Source organism: Podarcis tiliguerta (assembly GCF_965153285.1).
Source record: "Podarcis tiliguerta genome assembly, chromosome: 5".
Taxonomy (NCBI): Eukaryota; Metazoa; Chordata; class Lepidosauria; order Squamata; family Lacertidae; genus Podarcis; species Podarcis tiliguerta.
In genome coordinates this window covers 812,175-834,166 of record NC_139538.1, presented here as the reverse complement: position 1 = coordinate 834,166, position 21,992 = coordinate 812,175, and the positions used below count along the sequence as shown (strand labels likewise).

Here is a 21,992-nt window from a genome sequence, read left to right as displayed (position 1 = left end):
GCTACCTTTGAAGGTGACCCAGAAACTACAACTAATCCAGAATGCAGCAGCTAGACTGGTGACTGGGGGCAGCTGCAGAGACCACATAACACCACTTGAAAGACCTAGATTGGCTTCCAGTACATTTCCAAGCACAATTCAAAGTGTTGGTGCTGACCTTTAAAGCCCTAAGCAGCCTTGGTCCAGTATACCTGAAGGAGCATCTCCACCCCCATCGTTCTACCCGGACACTGAGGTCCAGCGCCGAGGGCCTTATGGCAGTTCCCTCACTACGAGAAGCCAAGTTACAGGGAACCAGGCAGAGGGCCTTCTCGGTGGTGGCGCCCTCCCTGTGGAACACCCTCCCACCAGATGTCAAAGAGATAGACAACTACCGGACTTTTAGAAGACATCTGAAGGCAGCCCTGTTTAGGGTAGTTTTTCATGTTTGATGCATTACTGTATTTTAATATTCTGTTGGAAGCTGCCCAGAGTGGCTGGGGAAGCCCAGCCAGATGGGCGGGGTATAAATATATTATTATTATTATTATTATTATTATTATTATTATTATTATTATTATTATTATTCCTGTTGTCAGGACCCCTCTGCCTGTAGCTCTTGCATTCCATCCTAAAGCGCTTGCTCTCTGCTTCCAAGCAGAGGCCCCAAAGGAGAGTTTACAACCTTTCTGTGTCTTTCACTTCTCGTTCCAGAGGACTATTTCATCTACCAAGAAGCCAGCAACCTCCTTCCCTTTGACACCACCACCCTCGAGAGCCAGGAGCTTGTGGTCTCCGGGGAAATATGCATCGATTTCTGGTATCACATGTCCGGCTCAGAGGATTCAAATGAGCTGAAAGTTTTCATCTTGACCGATGAGGACGAATTCATGTTGTGGCATCAAAAGGGGGCTCAGAGCACAGACTGGCTGCATGGGTCCATATCCGTGCTTTTCTTGAGAGAGAGAGACATCAAGGTAAGGCATATGAAAGCACTCTGTGCTGTAGACATGACTGGGGAGCGTGAAGAGTAGGAAGAAAGCAGAATGGTGCTTGCATGTTCATCAACTACCATATTTTTTGCTCTATAAGACTCACTTTTTCCCTCCTCAAAAGTAAGGGGAAATGTGTGTGCGTCTTATGGAGCGAATGCAGGCTGCGCAGCTATCCCAGAAGCCAGAACAGCAAGAAGGATTGCTGCTTTCACTGCACAGCGATCCCTCTTGCTGTTCTGGCTTCTGAGATTCAGATTTTTTTTTCTTCTTGTTTTCCTCCTCCAAAAACTAGGTGTGTCTTGTGGTCTGGTGCGTCTTAAAGAGCGAAAAATACGGTACATTAATTTAGGGTTACCGGACATCCCCAGTTTCCGCGGACAGTCCCCAAATTGGCAAATCTGTCCCCGGACAAATTCTGTCCCCGGAATGTCCCCAGATTTGCAAATCTGTCCCCGGGAAATGTGGCAGTGGCAGTCTCAGCAGCCCAGAGCCAGGCTGGTAGCGCAGTTGGCTCTGGCTGGCTTCAGGAGCTGCTCGCTGCTGTGACACCCGCCATTTTGCCTCGCTGGAAGTCCCCATATGATGTGTTGCTCACAAGAGTGTAAGTTTTCAATGTATCCTAGATAAACAGCAAATAATATAAATCCCAGAGAGTTCCCACATTCTGCAAAACATCAATTTACACACTGCTAGAAAAATCAGGTACAAAGTTGCAAGAACAGTAATCCCCCAAACAAAATAAAAATCAGGAAATAAAAAGTAAGCAGCACGTAAGCGGCACACAGAACGCTATCAAACCATTCTGCATTCTAAATCTTATATTAATAATCCAAAAACTGAGAGAGCTATGTACAAGATCTACTACAGAAGCCACAAACAGAAAACTCATTCAAATTGTGTCCAAAAAGAAGATTCAGTCTTTAAAGTTCCTTTAGCCAGTCTCCTGTAGATATCAACAAAGGTGAGTTTGATCAAACGAAGTGTCGGTGATGTTATGCACAAGAGTTAGACAGGGTGCCGCCGTTTGTCACCTTTTTGCCCATGAAGCTCTCTCTCAATTTTTGGATTATTAATATAAGATTTAGAACGTAGAATGGTTTGATAGCGTTCTGTGTGCCGCTTATGTGCTGCTTACTTTATACTGGTCTACTACGAGAACTGGGACGCGGGTGGCGCTGTGGGTTAAACCACAGAGCCTAGGACTTGATGATCAGAAGGTCAGTGGTTTGAATCCCCCTGACAGGGTCAGCTCCCGTTGCTCAGTCCCAGCTTCTGCCAACCTAGCAGTTCGAAAGCACGTCAAAAGTGCAAGTAGATAAATAGGTACCGCTCCAGTGGGAAGGTAAACAGCATTTCCGTGTGCTGCTCTGGTTCGCCAGAGGCGGCTTAGTCATGCTGGCCACATGACCCGGAAGCTGTATGCCAGCTCCCTCGGCCAGTAAAGCGAGATGAGCGCTGCAACCTCAGAGTCGGTCACGACTGGACCTAATGGTCAGGGGTCCCTTTACCTTTACCTTTACTACGAGAATTGGCCGCATAGGTTCATTTCTTCAGACTCTCTGGGCAAGGCTGCTTTGTCTGACTGGGGACTGGGCTGAGTTGCTTTAACTCTCCTTCACTAGGTGGCCTTTGTGGCGATCCGAGGGTTGACAGAAGACGGCGACACAGCGCTGGACAACGTGGCTGTCAGGAGTGGGCCTTGCGGTAAGCAAGCTTTCCCTCCGGGTTTCAATCCTAACTGGAACAGGAATACTTTTGTGACGTTTGCCTCACAGCAAGGAGTTGGTGCTCAGCGGGGGGCTTGTGATGCCCACAGAAAGGCCAGGGCCCTGTTTTTGCAAAACAGGAGCAGGAGATCAAAGTGCCCTGATTGTATCAGGACATTCCTGGAAGTTACCCCAGGTGCTCATGAAAAATAAATCCCTTTCAGGAGAACGCAGGGTTCCTCCGTCTACACCTTTGAGGATCAACTGTAGCAGGATGAAGGGGGAGTTGGAGGAAATGAGTAACCAGCCCTTTGGCACCACCAGCACTTAAATTTAGTGGAAGTTAAAGCTCGGTACAGTGATACCTTGGTTCTCAGACTTAATCCGTTCCGGAAGTCAGTTCCAAAACCAAAGTGTTCCAAAACCAAGGCACACTGCTTTCCCATAGAAAGGAATGCAAAACGGATGAAGATTTTTTAAAAACAACCCCTAAAACAGCAATTAAACATGAATTTTACTATCTAATGAGACTATTGATCCCTAAAATAAAGTCAATGTACTGTACTATAAAATAAATAAGACAGTATTGTAGATGATAAAAATTAAAATTATTATTTTTTTCTTACTTGCACTGCATTGTTTGGACGGGGGGCTTTTATCCATTTCTGCAGTCACTCAATCAATCAGTAGCTGAACTGGGTTCCACACAGTCACAAAAACAATTTGTGCAAAAATGCAAAACAAAAATGCAAAATAAATAGCAAAAACAAAAACGCCAAACTTAATCCGTTCCGGAAGTCCGTTTGGCTTCCAAAATGTTCAAAAACCAGGACGCAGCTTCTGATTAGTGCAGGCGCCCCGGAAACAATAGCCGACAGCCACATCAGACGTTTGGATTCCGAAAGACGCTGGAAAACCGGAACACTTACCTCCAGGTTTTCAGTGTTTGAGAACCAAGGTACCACTGCATTCCAAATGTATTTGTAAAGGTATTTGAGGAAACTGAAGTCTATCTCAACTAGGGATGTAAGAAGGCAGCAAATTCCATCCCATTCTGGGTTTATTGTGATGGTCACTGTTTCTATTCCGCCACAGTTTAGCTTGTTCCTGTCACTCTCCGCTATGGTAGAAACATATTGTCAGGGCTGGCTCCTGGTCCCAGCTCACAGAGGACCAACGCTGGCTGGTATTTATGTACAAAAGTCTTTATTGAAGTACAGTTTCCATTTCCCGCCGCAGCGCTCCAGCTCTACGTCTAGGCTTTAGACCGGCGAAGCTCCAGCTGAGTCTCCGCCCCCTGTGCACCAGTTTAAGACTCTAGCTTTACTCCACCTCTTCTTTCTCCTCTGGGTCCTGCTGCCCTCCGGGGCCCCTGTCTCCCTGGATTCTTCTGAGGCTGACGATGACCCCCCTGACTCCTCCCGCTCTCTTCGGCAGGCTTTAGGACCTGGCTCTCTTCCCGGGCTGCCAACTGTGCCTCCCTCCTGTACATTTGAACTTGGCGCGCGCGCGCGTTTAACCTTCCTGATGACCGTTTCCTCACTCCCCGACGGAGGTGTGGTCAATCCTGCCTCATGTTCTCCCACTGGCAGCGCGCCACCTGATCCCGATGCCTGGGACTCCTCCCCCCTACTGCACTCTGGGGGGGACGTGGGCCCGGATTTCCAACTGCTACTCTCTGAGTCCCCTCTGCCCCCTTCTTCCCGAGGTGTTCCCCTGGGCACTCCCCTTGCCCTGACCATGGGAGCTCCTTTCTGTGAATCGTCCGATTCACTGGAAAGACTCAGAGACCTCGGATCGCTGTCATCGCTGACATCTCCTTCGGACTCCTCCCCTTCACTCTCCATTTCCTCCTTATCCTGTGCCTCTGCTCCTGAACCCCTGACATCCATCCCCCCCTCGAAGCCCCCCCTTCCCCCCTCCCCTCCTTCAGGCGCGGGTGCCGGGTGCTCCGTCGTTGTGGGGGTGGCTGGCGGATACAGTTCGTCCCCCTTGGCGTGCATCCAACCGGATAAGTCCAGCTCGTCCTCCGTGCTCTCGCCGACCTCGATTTCCTCTGCTTTCATCTCTGTGCCGCCGTGCTCGAACCCAAGGTCCTCCCCCAGCACGTCCATGTCCATCTCTCCCCCGTTCACCTCTGGGGCCGTTGCCTGCCAGGGACCCCCCATCCACCTCCTGCTCCACCGCTCCTCTGGTCGATCGTCCCACCACAAAGATTGGCCCGAGGCAGACCCTGAGGGCGATCCCTCCGGGGAGCGTGTGTCCAGTGCCAGTTCGTCGTCCGAGGTGAACCCCTGGAACGTGCTGGCTGAAAGCGTGGGTGTGAAAAGCCAGTCGTCGAAATACTCGGCTGGCATGGGTCTGTGCGGGAACAAGGCATGAAACTCTTCCTTGAGAAGAGGCTCGTCCAAGGCATAGTCCGGCACCCAACTGTTGGCGCTGGCCGGGGTACCTTCTTTGGCGAGGAAATATTCTACTCCCTCTTCCCCCCATCTCGAGTCTAAAATCTCTGTGACCTCGTTGATGGGTTCCCCTCGTGGCGACCCCCTCCTTGTGGGCGTCTCCCTATACTGGTCTGGTGCCGTGCCCTGCTCCTGAAATCTGTGAGGTGCTTTGTAGGGCGTGAGCACCGACCTATGGAACACTGGGTGCATTCTGGACCCCTCCGGAAGTGTCAACCGGAAGGCCACTGGATTGATCTGTGCCTCGACTTGGTAAGGTCCTAGCTGTTTATGTCCGAGCTTCTTCTTCGCTAACGATCTGGTCGGCACTGCCTGGGCTGCTAACCAAACCCAGTCTCCCACCTGTATGTCCTCCCCAACCCTTCTGTGCTTGTCAGCCTGCAGTTTGTATGCGTGCTTTGCTAATTCTAACTGCCTCCGAAGCTGTTCATGAACCTCCTGCAATTCTGACGCTAAGACTTCCGCTGCCTGTGGCTCCCCCTCCCCCAGTCTCTCTAATCCCGGGAAGGTTCTGGGATGCCTCCCGTTGTTGGCGAAGAACGGTGTCACGCCCGTGGACACGTGCTTCGTGTTGTTGTAGGCGAACTCAGCGAGCGGCAGGTAGTCCACCCATGTTGCCGGCTGCTGATTTGCATAGCATCTCAGGTACTGCTGCATGATGGCGTTGACTCGCTCCGCTTGTCCGTTGGTCTGCGGGTGTCTCGCCGACGCTAGGTTGATCTTGACGTTTAGGAAACCCATCAGCTTCTGCCAGAAGTTCGAGATGAACTGCCGCCCCCTGTCGGACAAGATAGACCGTGGCAGACCGTGCACCCGGAAGACGTGGTCTATGAACAGTTTGGCGGTCTGTTCCGCCGTGGCCACCTTCGCGCACGGAATGAAGTGGGCCATTTTGGTGAACATGACCACCACCACTAGCACTGCCGTCTTGCCCCTCGAGCTGGGTAAATCCGTGACAAAGTCCAGGGCCACCCTCTCCCACGGTGCACTCGGGGTTTGCAGCGGTTCAAGCAGCCCCGCCGGAGGTTTGTGCACTGACTTGGCCCTTTGGCAGGTGTCGCACCTCGCGACGTACTCCGCGACTTCCACCCTCATCTTGGGCCACCAAAAATCTCTGGCAACTAATTCTGCCGTCTTCTCCTTGCCAAAGTGCCCAGCGGTGGGTGCGTCGTGCAACTGCTGCAGTACTTTCGCGCGGAGGTCGTCTCCCGGTACGTAGAGGGCCCCTCTGCGGATGAGCAATCCGTCGCGTATCTGGAACTCATCGTCCTTCGCCGTGCCCTTGTGCACCTCCTCCATCTTGGCTTGTGCAAAGGGGTCTTCCTGCAGCGCTCGACGTACAGCTTCCAGGTCCACGGTTGCTGAAGCGCACGCCCACGCTTCCGGTGCAAAAATGTGCTTGGCCGCTGCTGGTGCCGCCTCTTCAAGGTATTGCAGCTTCCTGGACAGTGCATCTGCCATGATGTTGTTGTCGCCTGGGATGTACTCTATCCGGAAGTCGAAATCTGCAAAGAACTCCGCCCACCGTATGTGCCGCTGGTTCAGGAACCTTGCCGTGCGCCAGTACTCCAGGTTCTTATGGTCCGTGCGAACCTGCACTGTGTGTTTGGCTCCGATGAGGAAGTGCCGCCACGCCTTGAATGCTGCATGAATGGCCAGCAACTCCCTGTCCCAGATGGTGTAGTTTTGCTCTGACTTGCTGAGCTTTCGAGAGTAGAAGGCGCACGGTCTCCAGTTCCCCTGCGGGTCCTGCTGCAACAGTACAGCTCCCACGGCTCTGTCCGAGGCGTCCGTTTCAACCCTCATCGGTCTGCTGGGATTCACGTGCAGTAGCTGCTCTTCGGAGGAGAAGAGACGCTTGAGGTTCTGAAAGGACTGCTCCGCTTGCTCCGTCCAGATGAATTTCTTCTTCTTGGAGCTGAGCGTGTCTGTAATGGCCGCTGTCTGCATCGCGAACCCCTTGATGAACTTGCGGTAAAAGTTGGTAAACCCACAAACCGCTGGACCTCCTTCCGGTTGCGCGGGCTCTTCCAGTCCAACACTGCTCGAACCTTGGCGCTGTCCATGGCTAGCCCCTTGTCCGACAACTTGTAGCCCAGGAAATCTACCTCCTTCCTGTCGAACTGGCACTTCTCCAGCTTGGCGTACAGCCTATGCTCCTGCAGTCGCTGCAGAACTTCCTTGACGTCTCCCTCGTGGGTCTCCTCCGATTCTGAGAATATCAGGATGTCGTCCAGGAAGCAGACGCATTTCTTGTAGAGGAGACCCGCCAGTACGTGATGCATGAAGGCTTGAAAACAGTGAGAGCCATTTTGTAATCCAAAGGGCATAACTCTGTATTCATAGGTGCCCAGGGGCGTGAACATGGCAGTCTTCCACTCGTCGCCCTCCCGTATGCGGATCAAGTTGTATGCCCCTCGCAGATCCAACTTTGTGAAAACGCGTCCTTTCCTCACCGTTGCCAGCAGGTCGTCTATTTTGGGCATGGGAAAGGCCGTGGGCTTGGTTCTGGAATTTAAAATTCTGAAGTCTACCACAAGTCTTTTTGGGGGCGTGTCCTTCTTCTTCACAAAGAATACAGGACTGCCCCCCACTGCCTTCGACTCCCGGATGAAACCGCGCTTCAAGTTGAGGTCTATGAACTCCCTGAGTTCCTGCATCTCGTCTTCAGACATGGAATACAGTTTCCCTGTTGGCAGCGTCGCCCCCGGCAGGAGGTCAATCTTGCAGTCATAGGGCCGGTGGGGAGGCAGCTTGTCCGCTTCTTTCTCGCAGAAAACCTCCAAAAACGCTGCATACTTGCGTGGCACTGCTTGCAGCGTTCCTAATTGTAGCTGCGGGTCATCGTCTCCCCCTTCCTGGTCAGGCAGAATGCAGTTTTCCGCACAGTAGGAGGAGCCGAAGGTCAGTTGGCGCTGGTACCACGCCAGCGCTGGACTGTGTCTGTGCAGCCAACTCATGCCCAATACTACAGGCGTGTCTGACAGGTGGGTGACATTGAAGCTGATGACTTCTCGGTGATTGCCAATTTGCATCACCATGGGAGGCGTTTGGTGCACCACTTGCCCCCCCAGCAATTCCCTGCCATCCACCGTGACCACCTGCAAAGGCAGCGTGGCCGGCAGTAGTGCTACTTTGTGCTTTTGAATGAAATCCAGTCCTATAAAGTCCGCGTTACTCCCAGAGTCAATGGTAATTGGCACTTCCATAGTGAGTCCATTGGGCAGTTGAAGCAACGCTGTAAGCTGCACCACTGGTTTGGGTGGGAGGGGGTCTGTGGGCTGCAAAATCTCTGGGGATTGCTTCACTGACTTGTCTGGCTGGACCCCAGTGCTTCTTCCTCCAGCCAGACTCTGCCGTTTCCCTGCAGTGGTTCTCCCTGGTAAGCTGTGTTTGATACTGTAGCAGAGGCTGCAGTGTGCTTATGGAGCCTCTGGGGACACTCTTTCGCCATGTGCTGAGCACTGTCACAGATGTAGCACTTCCTGTTCCCTCTAGGAAGCTTCGTTTTGGCTGCTCCCGGTGGTAAGGCTCTGGTAGCTGACTGAGCCCTGGCACCTCCAATCTCCATCGGTTCTTCCCCCCCTCCTTGGGGGGGTGTGGATTGCGCACACGCTGCATCTTTGGGAAAAAGGGGAGGTGCTTTCGCTGGTGTACGTCCCCAACGCCCTTCGTCTCTGTTCCATGGACGTTCTTCCAAACGCACCCCGATTTCCAGCGCTCTTTGAACCACTTGTTGAGTGGTCTTAGGTCTCTCTCCCCTTGCAATCTCATCTTTCACATTTGCATTCAATCCTTCCCAGAAAAGGTCTCTGACTGGAGCAGAATTCTTCTCCCACCCCAGCGCGTGGACTAATGCAAAAAAGCGGGCATGATACTGCCTTACACTGGCTCTGCCTTGTTTGAGACCATGTATGTCTCTTCTGGCAATATCGATGTCTATCTTTGATAAAAAACATGAATCCATTGCTTTAATGAACGCATCCGCATCTTGGAGCGCCGGATCATTATCTCTCCATAAATTTCTCAGCCACGCTTTGGCTTCCCCATGCAAATGGGATAGGATAAACCCCACTTTTTCTCTTTCATCTCTAAAGTCCTTTTCCAGCAGATTCAGCGCAAAGAGCAAGTCTGCTCGGAAATTAGGGTACTGTGGTAAACTCCCGTCGAAATGGGATACCAGGCTGCCTCCCCTTTTCCCCAGCCCTATGCCCTCTGGTTTGGGTCCCGGTTGCCCTTGTCTAGAAAGCATGTCCAACCTGGCTTGGAGATCCTTGCAGACTGTATCCATTTCCTCTTCCCTTTTTTTGGAGGCACGCACCTCTGCGTTGAGTTGAACCACAGCATTTCGCAGGTCTGTCCATTCCTGTTCTGTAGTCATCTTGTCTGATTCTTGTGAGCTCGCAAAGCACCACTTCTCTCCCCTCGCTACGTAGACTCACGTTGCGGGGTTCTTGGTGGAAAATCTTTCGTGGGATGGAGCTTACTGTCAGGGCTGGCTCCTGGTCCCAGCTCACAGAGGACCAACGCTGGCTGGTATTTATGTACAAAAGTCTTTATTGAAGTACAGTTTCCATTTCCCGCCGCAGCGCTCCAGCTCTACGTCTAGGCTTTAGACCGGCGAAGCTCCAGCTGAGTCTCCGCCCCCTGTGCACCAGTTTAAGACTCTAGCTTTACTCCACCTCTTCTTTCTCCTCTGGGTCCTGCTGCCCTCCGGGGCCCCTGTCTCCCTGGATTCTTCTGAGGCTGACGATGACCCCCCTGACTCCTCCCGCTCTCTTCGGCGGGCTTTAGGACCTGGCTCTCTTCCCGGGCTGCCAACTGTGCCTCCCTCCTGTACATTTGAACTTGGCGCGCGCGCGCGTTTAACCTTCCTGATGACCGTTTCCTCACTCCCCGACGGAGGTGTGGTCAATCCTGCCTCATGTTCTCCCACTGGCAGCGCGCCACCTGATCCCGATGCCTGGGACTCCTCCCCCCTACTGCACTCTGGGGGGGACGCTGGTCCTGATTTCCAACTGCTACTCTCTGAGTCCCCTCTGCCCCCTTCTTCCCGAGGTGTTCCCCTGGGCACTCCCCTTGCCCTGACCATGGGAGCTCCTTTCTGTGAATCGTCCGATTCACTGGAAAGACTCAGAGACCTCGGATCGCTGTCATCGCTGACATTTCCTTCGGACTCCTCCCCTTCACTCTCCATTTCCTCCTTATCCTGTGCCTCTGCTCCTGAACCCCTGACACATATGTAATTATTTATGTAATCAATCGCATGATTTATGTTATTGATTACATTGTTTACATTTCAAGGGAATGGGAATATCAGAAGCAACATGGAAAATCATGTGATTATTTGCATAATGTCTGCCAACTGAAAAAACAACCATAGCAAATACTACTTGTATCCACTTGGGTGATTTTTGTTCCTGACCTTGGGTGATCATGCAAAGCGCAGAAATTTCCGCTGGCATTTCCATTTCCAAGAGAATTCTCCAAAATCTGCCACCTCAGCTCACCTGTGACTTTGCAACAAGATACCCAAATACCCACATCTCTTTTGAACAATTTTCACATGGGCCTTAAGTCAGTTTGTAACTGCTTAAATTACAAGATTAAGATTTTTTTTGGGGGGGGAATATACGATGAATTAAAAAAGATGATGGGGATAACTTTTACTAAAAAACCGGAGGCATTTCTATTAAGTATTTTAGATAAAGAGATCCCCAGAAATCTAAGAGAGGTATTCTTGTATGCAAACGCAGCGGCTCGTATACTTGTGGCCAAGGGATGGAAAGATCACGAGGCTCCAAAAATAACAGATTGGCAAATCGAATTACAGGAATTGGTGGAGACGGCTCAACTGACTAGGAAACTCAAAGCAAAAATTTGTGGAAAAATGGGATGGTTATAGAAGATATGTTCAAAAATACAATAATAGTTTTGACTCCGTGCTAGCATTTGAGTGATAAAGGTACTAAAAGGAGGTGGACAACAATTAAGGATTTATTATGTTTTCAGAAGGTATTAGAAAAATTATATAGAAAGGTTTATTGCTTTGTGTACATTCAAATGCAAGATAAAATATATGCAAAGGGACTTGACAGGAAGTCAAAGTTGAAGAAAAGATTTTGGAAGATAAAAGGGGAAAAAATATTTACTTTCATTATTATCATTTTGTGTGTGGGTGTGGGTGTGGGTGTGGGTGTGTGGGTGTCTGCACATATGTGTGTTGTTGTATGCAATGTTTGGGAGGAAATAAGACGGTAAATAGCAAATAACAAACTAAATATCAATGTATGTAAATTTTATTTATTAATTATATTTAGTGGTAGTACGGCTGTATTGTTTTTTGTAACATAAAATCATTCAATAAATCAGTTTGTAACTACTGGGTCATAGCCTGGGACTCTGCGAAATAAGAGGATGGACCTAATAACTGGCAAATCATCTTGACCTGGTTAGTTTCTTCAACTCTCAGTACATTCATAATTTTCTTTATTCCTGCAGATGTCTCCAGTTCAACGACTCCTCCTACAACAATCCCAGAAACAAGTGAGCCCAAAAAAATTTTTTGGGGGGGGGAACGTGCACAATTATTAATTCAAAGACGGTCAGAGGGAACAGGCTGGAATCCTAGATTAACCAGCTAATGGCCAAGACCTGGGTTGGAATATCTACTCAGCTATGAAGCTGATTCGATGGTCCTGTGACCACCATGCTTCACTTTGAACCTAACCTGCTTGGAGGATGGGATGAAGGGAGGGTTGAAGAAACCCGGACAAAACAACGGAAATGAAACAAAGATCTGGAGTGCCAGAGACCGAGGAACTGGGTGCTAGTACAACAGGGGATGAGTTAAGACAGGGGTCAGCAAACTTTTTCAGCAGGGTGGCCTGTCCTGTCCACTGTCCCTCAGAGCTTGTGGGGGGCCGGACTATATGGGGGGGGGAATGAACGAATTCCTTTGCCCCACAAATAACCCAGAGATGCATTTTAAATAAAAGGACACATTCTACTCATATAAAAACACGCTGATTCCTGGACCGTCTGCAGGCCAGATTGAGAAGGCGATTGGGCCAGATCTGGCCCCCGGGCCTTAGTTTGCCTACCCATGTCTTTACCCATAGGAACTACTTAAAAAAAAAACCTTTACAGAAAGTTAAAACTTAGATCAGGGGTCAGCAAACTTTTCCAGCAGGGGGCCGCTCCACTGTCCCTCAGACCCTGTGGGGGGCTGGACTATATTTTGAAGGGGAGGAAATGAACAGATTCCTATGCCCCACAAATAAACCAGAGATGCATTTTAAATAAAAGCACACACTCTACTCATGTAATAACACGCTGATTCCCAGACCGTCCGCGGGCCGGATTGAGAAGGCGATTGGGCCGCATCCGGTCCCCGTGCCTTAGGTTGCCTACCCATGAGTTAAGAGAACAATGCAACAACAGGGGCCTTTTGCTTGCTTCCCAGTTTGTCAGATCCTTCTGTTCAGTGAGATTCCTCCTGTTACGTTGCTGTGGCCTTTCCATTAACAATAAGTTAAGAGACCTACAGCAGGTAGCAAGCTTGTCACCTGGTGCCCACATACCCCTCATCTGTCCCAGTTGGGGACATCCCATGTTTTCATGGCAGAGCACGGCGGCCATTTGGGGTGCTGTGCTCTCGTGTGATTTGGGGCTGCATTCTTGCCCCCCCAAAGGACTTTTCTGGAGCTGTGGTCTTATGCAGCACCCCAAAACACATGTTTTGGGGCACCGTGCCTTTAGAAAAGCACTTTCCGGGAGTGTGATCTCACGTGGGTCATGTGACTTGGAAGATGGCATCCCAGTTTCCCCCTGAATCCTACTGAGTCAGACCCTTTGTCCATCTACCCCATTATTGTCTGCACTGACTGACAGCAGCTCTCCAGAATTGCAGGCAGGGGACTCATCCAACCCTACCTGGAGATAGAATCATAGAATCATAGAATCATAGAGTTGGAAGAGACCACAAGGGTCATCGAGTCCAACCCCCTGCCAAGCAGGAAACACCATCAGAGCACTCCTGACATATGGTTGTCAAGCCTCTGCTTAAAGACCTCCAAAGAAGGAGACTCCACCACACTCCTTGGCAGCAAATTCCACTGTCGAACAGCTCTTACTGTCAGGAAGTTCTTCCTAATGTTTAGGTGGAATCTTCTTTCTTGTAGTTTGTATCCATTGCTCCGTGTCCGCTTCTCTGGAGCAGCAGAAAACAACCTTCCTCCCTCCTCTATGTGACATCCTTTTATATATTTGAACATGGCTATCATATCCCCCCTTAACCTCCTCTTCTCCAGGGTAAACATGCCCAGCTCCCTTAGCCGATCCTCATAAGGCATTGTTTCCAGGCCTTTGACCATTTTGGTTGCCCTCCTCTGTACACGTTCTAGTTTGTCAGTGTCCTTCTTGAACTGTGGTGCCCAGAACTGGACACAGTACTCCAGGTGAGGTCTGACCAGAGCAGAATACAGTGGCACTATAACTTCCCTTGATCTAGATGCTATACTCCTATTGATGCAGCCCAGAATTGCATTGGCTTTTTTAGCTGCCGCGTCACACTGTTGGCTCATGTTAAGTTTGTGGTCAACCAAGACTCCTAGATCCTTTTCACATGTACTGCTCTCAAGCCAGGTGTCACCCATCTTGTATTTGTGCCTCTCATTTTTTTTGCCCAAGTGCAATACTTTACATTTCTCCCTGTTAAAATTCATCTTGTTTGTTTTGGCCCAGTTCTCTAATCTGTCAAGGTCGTTTTGAAGTGTGATCCTGTCTTCTGGGGTGTTAGCCACCCCTCCCAGTTTGGTGTCATCTGCAAATTTGATCAGGATGCCCTTGAGTCCATCATCCAAGTCGTTGATAAAGATGTTGAATAAGACCGGGCCCAAGACAGAACCCTGTGGCACCCCACTAGTCACTCTTCTCCAGGATGAAGAGGAACCATTGATGAGCACCCTTTGGGTCCGGTCAGTCAGATGCTGAGAGATGCTGGGAACTGATGCTGAGATCTACTGCACTCAGCGCTCTGCCACTGAGCGACGGCCATTCAGTATCACACATCAGTTGAGGTTTTGGAAATGCACCAATTGAAGCGATCAATTAATCAGTAGGAAGGCGGGTGACTGGTGAGCTCAAAGACACAACCCTAAGTTGACCCTGTCCTTCATTCTTCAGCTCCTCTCTTCACCACCCCACTGTGGACAACCATGCCAACTCCTGCACCAGGTATGCGGACACGATGGGAACCTAGAGACTGAGCCCATGGCGGGGAGCATTAAGAGGGAAGCAGCGCTCTGCCCTGGTAGAAACCCCACATCTTCCCTACTTGTCTTCCTCAGGGATGGACCACCTGGTCCCTTAGAAGATGGCAATCTTCCCTGCCTGGCGGGCTAGAACAGGGAGCAGCTACCTCCTCCCAGCTGGGTCCATGCAGCCTGGGGTCACAGGGAGGGGGACAAGGAACCCTCAGCTGGAGGGGAGAGAGAAGGGGGCAGGTGCGCAGAATGAAGTGGGCTTCCCTCCAGAGTTTCCATCAGGGAACCCACCAGCATCCAGTGGAACAGAAGTGACCATCTAGCTGCAGGAAGAGGACCACATAAACCCAGCAATGCCACCCTTCCCCAGTCCCATGAGACTGGGCCTTCCATGGATGCACACGACCCTTCTCTTTCTTGCCAGATCCCTGGGTTCACTGCGATTTCTCCTGCTCCTTTGACGTGGACTTCTGCTCCTGGAGACAGCTGCCCTCAGACGCATTTGACTGGAAGCGGCACAAAGGCCCCACCTCCTCAGCGGGCACTGGGCCGCCCTATGACCACACTTCAAGAGGTGAGGGGCAGACCATGACCACTGCAGGAAGCCTTCCGGAGGGCCACTGTCTCCTGACACTCTCAAAGAAATGGGAGAGGCCCTCAAAGACAGCTGGAGGCAGAACGTTTTCGATGCTTGAAGTTTGCTGTGTTGTTATTACTATGTTGGAAGCCACCCAGAGAGGCTGGGACAACGGAGGCAGATGGGCAGAGTATCAATATTATTATTATTACTACTTAGACTTCTTAGTTTGCAGCAGCGGCAGCCCTGGAATCTGGGCACCTTCTTCAACATACAGTGACGGCAAACTGCCAGATGAGGGTGCAATTCCCTGATGCACTAAAGCAGGAATGTCCAACAGGTTGATCATGATCTACTGGTAGATCCCTGGGAGGTTTTGGTAGATTGCGGTCGATCGCTGGGTCCCTTTCCTTAGCCTTTGCAAAATAGAATCTTGCCCTGCCCGCCATTGTTTCACGATCTGCAGAACGGAAGGTGGAGTTTATTCAGTGAGGCTGCTTGTTTCCCCAGCAATCTGCTGGTGAGTGGCTGTTCCTCTTTCTCCCCCAAAATCCCCCCCAAACGGGGCTTGTAAAACAGTGGTTGCATTTCCCCCCAAACCTCAGGCTTTTATATGCATTATTTACATAATGAGTGTAAATCTGACTGGCTGATTCTGCCAGTTCCCCCCTGGAACCTGATTGGGCTGCTCATGCAGGCCAATCAGTTTTGCATTCTAGGATCCTACCTGCTTAGTACATAACAAAAACTTTGCCCGGCACCCTAAAAACGGGGCTTTACTTCTCCCTAAAAAAAAGCTCCTCAACAACTTTGCCCTGAACCCATCACTGGCAGTTTTTAATTCTGCAAGTAGATCACAGTCTCTTGGGAGTGTGCCACCCCTAGACTATGTCAGGAGTGCTCTGATGGTGTTTCCTGCTTGGCAGGGGGTTGGACTCGATGGCCCTTGTGGTCTCTTCCAGCTCTAGGATTCTATGATTCTATGATTCTATGATTCTATGATTCTATGATTCTATGATTCTATGATTCTATGATTCTATGATTCTATGATTCTATGATTCTATGATTCTATGATTCTATGACTAGAGCATCATTCCTGCCAGTGGCCCAAAGGTCTTTTAAAACCATGAGCCAGCCATTCTTGACCAAAATTTGCCCAGAGGTGGCATTGCAGTCACCAGCTCTCCGGTGACCAGACAATATTGGGATCTGTCCATTTCAGGCGTGGCTCTCTTTTTCAGGGGGCTATTTCATTTACCTGCAAGGAAATGCTGTCAGCCCAGGAGACGCAACCCACCTGGCCAGCCCCACCTGTGCTTCCCGCCGCCCTCACTGTTTCTCCTTCTGGTACCACATGTATGGCGCGGCACAAGCAATGGCTCTGCGAGTTTATGTGGTGTTTAAAGGTGCGTCACCTCGGCTGATCTGGACCCGAACTGGGAACAAAGGCAACCACTGGCACAGAGGGGAAGTCAGCGTGGCTCCCAGGGAAGAAATGCAGGTAACAGAAACCCTCACAGGTGAGGCATCTGCAGGTGTGGCCAGCAACACCTGAGCCTTGGCTGGCCATGAAACTGACCAGAGATTCCTTTTCTTCCTAGATAGTCCTGGAAGGCAGTCGAGGGGAAGACTTCCGCAGTGATGTGGCTGTGGATGACATCTCCATGGAAGAGGGGTATTGTCCAGGTAAGATCCCACCCCACCCCACAACCAAAGCTTCTCAGTGGGGCTGCTTCTGTATGGGAGGGAGGAGAGCATCAAAGGAACATTCAGTTTCGCTGAAGGTTTTTTTTTGTTTTTAACAACCCTGCAGTATTTGTGTGTGTGTGAGAGAGAAACAAACTTGGCTTTTAAATTTGGGGTGTTTAATGTTTATAGAGGGGAGGCGGGTGGCGCTGTGATCTAAACCACAGAGCCTCTTGGGCTTGCCGATCAGAAGGTCGGAGGTTCGAATCCCTGCAACAGGGTGAGCTCCCGTTACTCGGTCCCTTCTCCTGCCAACCTAGCAGTTCGAAAGCATGTCAAAGTGCAAGTAGATAAATAGGTACCGCTCCGGCGGGAAGGCAAACAGCGTTTCCGTGCGCTGCTCTGGTTCGCCAGAAGCGGCTTAGTCATGATGGCCACATGAACCGGATAAAACTGTCTGTGGACAAACACTGGCTCCCTCGACCTATAGAGCGAGATGAGTGCCGCAACCCCAGAGTCATCTGCGACTGGACTTAACTGTTAGGGGTCCTTTACCTTTTTAATGTTTCTGGAGCAGATTTTTTATATTTGTCAACTGCTTAGGAGGCTATGCTGGCAATAAAAAATACAGATCATAATAAATGCTGCTGCTGATGTCATTTCACCAGAGCCCACCCTGGTCTATCTCCCCAAGTTGCTGCCCTCCCCATCTCCTCCTTGGTCCCTTCAAGGTCCCCAGATGATGAAAGACCCGCCAGGCTTTGGTCACGGGCTGCTCCCAGAGGGTCCTGAGCCCCTACACATTTGGAAACTCAGTGTTTTGTGTCTGCCTATGTGCAATGTGTGTCTCTCTTTGGGCACTTTTAGTAAGGACATTCTCCCCTGAACCCCAGACTAACCTGAGATTTATTCTTAAGGAACAAATGCAATTTCTCATTGTAGGACATACAGCAGCAACACCCACCCCGGCCACCACCAGCAGACCAGCCACGCTGACCACAGGTGAGAATAAAGAGGGTTATGGAGATGGGTGATTGATGGGAGATGGGTGATTGATGGGTGATGGAGAGACCTGGTCTTAATAGAGATATTGGATTCCTGTCTCATTACATAAGCTAATCATCTGCATACTATCCCTTGCTTTTTCCTGTAGGACTAATTGCAGTCATTAACAGTCATCAATAGGTTGACCATACCCATTGAGTCAATTACCCATCTCCTAAAACCCCACCCCACCCTCCCACTATATATATAAGGGTCTGGCGACTTCTGTTTCAGGGTATCTGAAGAAGTGTGCATGCACACAAAAGCTTATACCAAAAACAAACTTAGTTGGTTTCTAAGGTGCTACTGGACAATTTATAAATATATATATTTGACTGAGTCAGACCAACACAGCTACCTACCTGAATCTAGTACCTTGAGCTAGTTTGTGTATACAAAAGCATTCTTTATGTCTGGCTGCTTTTGGTCTGTAAACCTTCTGCCCCCAGATGGAAGCTTAAAGAATCTATTCATTTCTCATCACTGCAGAAACATCAACAACAACCTCACTTCGCAGCTCCACCACCAGCAGCACCACGATCAGATCAGCCCCTCCTACGACACGTGAGTATTCTTGAATCAGCATCCCAATGAATTTGCTGTGAGATTCTTGCTGCCATTTCAGTTTGCTGCTTCATTTTTGAGATTTCCTCTGAATAGTAGATGGATTCACATGGATTCAAGTTATGAGGAATGCAATTGGGGGACTGTTGAGCATCGGAAGTAAATTGGAGCTGGTCTTCCGCACTGAATTCTTCTGCTCCAGCGCTCTGCATTTCAACAGGTCTTGCTCTGGAGCGTCAGCACTGTTAGCTGGTCTTAACAATTCATTTATTTGTGACTGATTTTTGTCTTTAGACTTTCTGCTGCCACCAGATAGCATTGCATGTAAGCTTAGAGAACCCATTCCCTTTCCCATCATAGCAAAAACTGCCACCATGATCAGCTCAGCGCCTCCAACCACAAGTCAGTTCTCCAGGGTCAAGAATGTTGCTGACATTTCAGTTTTCTGCTTCCTTTTCTGAGTTTCCATCTGGATATTAGATTGGCAAAAAATTCACAGGGGACTGGTGAGCAACAAAAGTGGACCCAAAACACTGAATTCCAGTCTCAGTACCTTGAGCTGCTTTCTGTGTACAAAAGCATTCTTTATGTCTGGCTGCTTTCGGTCCACACACCTCCTGCCCCAGAAAGCATGGGACGCAAGCTAAGATGAAGCGATTAGTTCCAGCTCTCTTTATTGCAGAAACATCGGCACCAACCTCACATCGCAGCTCCTCCGCCAGCACCACAATCAGACCAGCCCCTCCTACCACACGTAAGTTTTCATGAGTCGAGATGCCCAGTGTCGCTGGCATTTTGGTTCTCTGCTTCATTTTCTAAGGATTCCTCTGAATATTAGATTGGGAACCATATTGTGCATTCCTGGTCTTAAATGGCAGTTTCACTGACCTTCCGATTCCCAAATCCCCCTGGAAGGAAACATTAAGAGATTGGCTTTTCCTTAACAATGCCGGAATCAGCAAGAGCTTTTATTTATAACATGGTGGACCACCTTAAGAAATCCTTCCGTCTCATCTGAGGTTTTGTTAAAGTGCAAACTGTACTGATTAATTGTTGGAAAGGCAGGCCATTAATCTGAACTCTGCGCTTTGGCAGGTGATACTCTGGAAGCCCAGGCAGGACAGCATTAGCACTGGCATACAGTTGGCTCGTGTTCCTCAGCTGTGGTCTGGGGATGGGGACAGGGGGAGAAGGAAACCCATTGTGTATTTCTGGTAACGAACTGCAGCCCACTGACCACGGAGTCCTTTTGACCCAAATTGCCATGCTGGACAACCCGCCCCTCCAAACACCCACCCCAACCTTTCTCCTTGCTTTGCCAGAGCCTTCCCTTCAGCCTGACTTGTCTTGTTCCTTTGACATGGACCTCTGCTCCTGGAGACAAATGGCCTCCAACGGTTTTAACTGGACGCGGCACAAAGGTCCGACACACACAGCAGATACTGGACCGTCCTCCAACCACAACACAGGAGGTGAGGAAGATCAACATATCGCCATGTCCAAAAGCCTTCCAGGAGACCACTTTGGCCTGGACTGGCACCTGGAGTTCTCAATGAGATGGGGGCAGCCAGCCATTCCTCCAAAGGCCTTCTATCAAGGAGTCCTGCACCTGGCACCTCCTTCTACATGCCCTGGTGGCAAACTGCCAATAGAAGGTGCTGCTCCTTCTGCACAGAATCTCCCTCAGTGCAGTAGGGGGCCAGCAGCTCCCCAGGGACCCCCTCTTGAAGCAGGGCCCCCTATCTTACACGTGTGGTTCTTTCCCCCCCAGAGGGCTATTTCATCTACCTGCAAGGCCATGTGGCCAAAGAAGGGGATGCAACCCGGCTGGCGAGTCCTTTCTACACCTTCACCAGGCCCCGCTGCTTCTGTTTCTGGTACCGAATGCGTGGTGCGGCCCAAAGAAATGCCCTGCGAGTCTATTTGGCCTTTGAGGACGGATCCCGTGAGCTGATCTGGTCACAGTCTGGGAACAAAGGGGACCAGTGGCACAGAGGCGAAGTCAGCATGCCTCAAGGGAAGAAAGCACAGGTAACGGAGACCCCAGCAGGGGATGCGCCTTGCAGGTGTGCCCTTGTCTGGCCATGAAGGTGATGGGAGATGCCTTTTCTCCCTAGGTAATCGTGGAAGGCCAGCCGGGGGAAGACGTCCGCAGTGACGTGGCTGTGGATGACTTCTCCATGGAAGAGGGAGATTGCCCAGGTAAGATCAGTGCTGCGTCCAGATGGAAGAGCAGAGCATCAGCTTGTTTTTTTGGCAATGCTGTGCTCTGTGTGCATGAGAGAGAAACACCCAAGCTGTTTTAATACATGCGTCATGTTTATATGCTAATATTTGTCTAATTGGTTTTTCACAGTAGGCTCCTTTGACGTTCAACGATAGATACATTATCAAATCCTGCTCGTGATGTGAATTGTCAGTTCTTTAGAGCCCTCCTTGGGTTGTGTGACAGGCTCAATCGGCCAAACATGCCTCCTCTTCAGTCCCAGCAAGGACCCCCTGGTCTGGGAAGATCAGCCAGGCAGAAGGCTGCATGTCTGGAACCCAGAACGAGGCTTCAGGCTTCTGGAGTCTCCTGCATAACTGGCCTCAGCACCTTTGGAAACTAACCATTTTGGTTTGACACATTTCCCATTTCCAATTCTCCACATAGGACCGACACCAGCAGCTCTCACACCTCTCCCCATCTCCACCACCAGCAGTAGCACAGCCCCTCCAACCACAGGTGAGCTTCCCTGGCATACAAATCCCCTTGATTTTCCCATGTGGCTTTTGCTGGCATTTTGGTTCTCTGCTTCATTTTCTAAGGATTCCTCAGAATATTAGATTGGGAACCATATTGTGCATTCCTGGTCTTAAATTGCAGTTTCACTGACCTTCCGATTCCCAAATCCCCCTGGAAGGAAACATTAAGAGATTGGCTTTTCCTTAACAATGCCGGAATCAGCAAGAGCTTTTATTTATAACATGGTGGACCACCTTAAGAAATCCTTCCGTCTCATCTGAGGTTTTGGTAAAGTGCAAACTGTACTGATGAATTGTTGGAAAGGCAGGCCATTAATCTGAACTCTGCACTTTGGCAGGTGTTACTCTGGAAGCCCAGGCAGGACAGCACTAGCACTGGCATACAGTTGGCTCGTGTTCCTCAGCTGTGGTCTGGGGGATGGGGACGGGGGGAGAAGGAAACCCATTGTGTATTTCTGGTAACGAACTGCAGCCCACTGACCATGGAGTCCTCCTGACCCAAATGGCCATGCTGGACAACCCGCCCCTCGAAACACCCACCCCAACCTTTCTCCTTGCTTTGCCAGAGCCTTCCCTTCAGCCTGACTTGTCTTGTTCCTTTGACATGGACTTCTGCTCCTGGAGACAAATGGCCTCCAACGATTTTAACTGGACGCGGCACAAAGGTCCGACACACACAGCAGATACTGGACCGTCCTCCAACCACAACACAGGAGGTGAGGAAGATCGAACTATCGCCATGCCCAAAAGCCTTCCAGGAGACCACTTTGGCCTGGACTGGCACCTGGAGTTCTCAATGAGATGGGGGCAGCCAGCCATTCCTCCAAAGGCCTTCTATCAAGGAGTCCTGCACCTGGCACCTCCTTCTACATGCCCTGGTGGCAAACTGCCAATAGAAGGTGCTGCTCCTTCTGCACAGAATCTCCCTCAGTGCAGTAGGGGGCCAGCAGCTCCCCAGGGACCCCCTC

At 50.3% G+C, this 21,992-nt stretch overlaps 1 protein-coding gene across 1 annotated transcript in view; it reads left to right on the top strand.

Annotated features, from left to right (window-relative positions):
• LOC310679134 (MAM and LDL-receptor class A domain-containing protein 1-like) overlaps nucleotides 1-21,992 on the top strand; it is a gene marked incomplete at its 3' end in the record, with an annotated part of 44,296 nt that overhangs the window by 7,760 nt on the left and 14,544 nt on the right. The window contains exons 5-18 of the mRNA XM_083443921.1: nucleotides 694-956; nucleotides 2,597-2,678; nucleotides 11,644-11,688; nucleotides 14,329-14,379; nucleotides 14,833-14,982; nucleotides 16,227-16,486; nucleotides 16,587-16,671; nucleotides 17,614-17,673; nucleotides 18,962-19,033; nucleotides 19,602-19,751; nucleotides 20,051-20,310; nucleotides 20,397-20,481; nucleotides 20,933-21,004; nucleotides 21,591-21,740. Coding sequence (XP_083300047.1) covers nucleotides 694-956; nucleotides 2,597-2,678; nucleotides 11,644-11,688; nucleotides 14,329-14,379; nucleotides 14,833-14,982; nucleotides 16,227-16,486; nucleotides 16,587-16,671; nucleotides 17,614-17,673; nucleotides 18,962-19,033; nucleotides 19,602-19,751; nucleotides 20,051-20,310; nucleotides 20,397-20,481; nucleotides 20,933-21,004; nucleotides 21,591-21,740 — 1,785 coding nt within the window. The remainder of the gene's footprint in view (nucleotides 1-693; nucleotides 957-2,596; nucleotides 2,679-11,643; nucleotides 11,689-14,328; nucleotides 14,380-14,832; nucleotides 14,983-16,226; nucleotides 16,487-16,586; nucleotides 16,672-17,613; nucleotides 17,674-18,961; nucleotides 19,034-19,601; nucleotides 19,752-20,050; nucleotides 20,311-20,396; nucleotides 20,482-20,932; nucleotides 21,005-21,590; nucleotides 21,741-21,992) is intronic.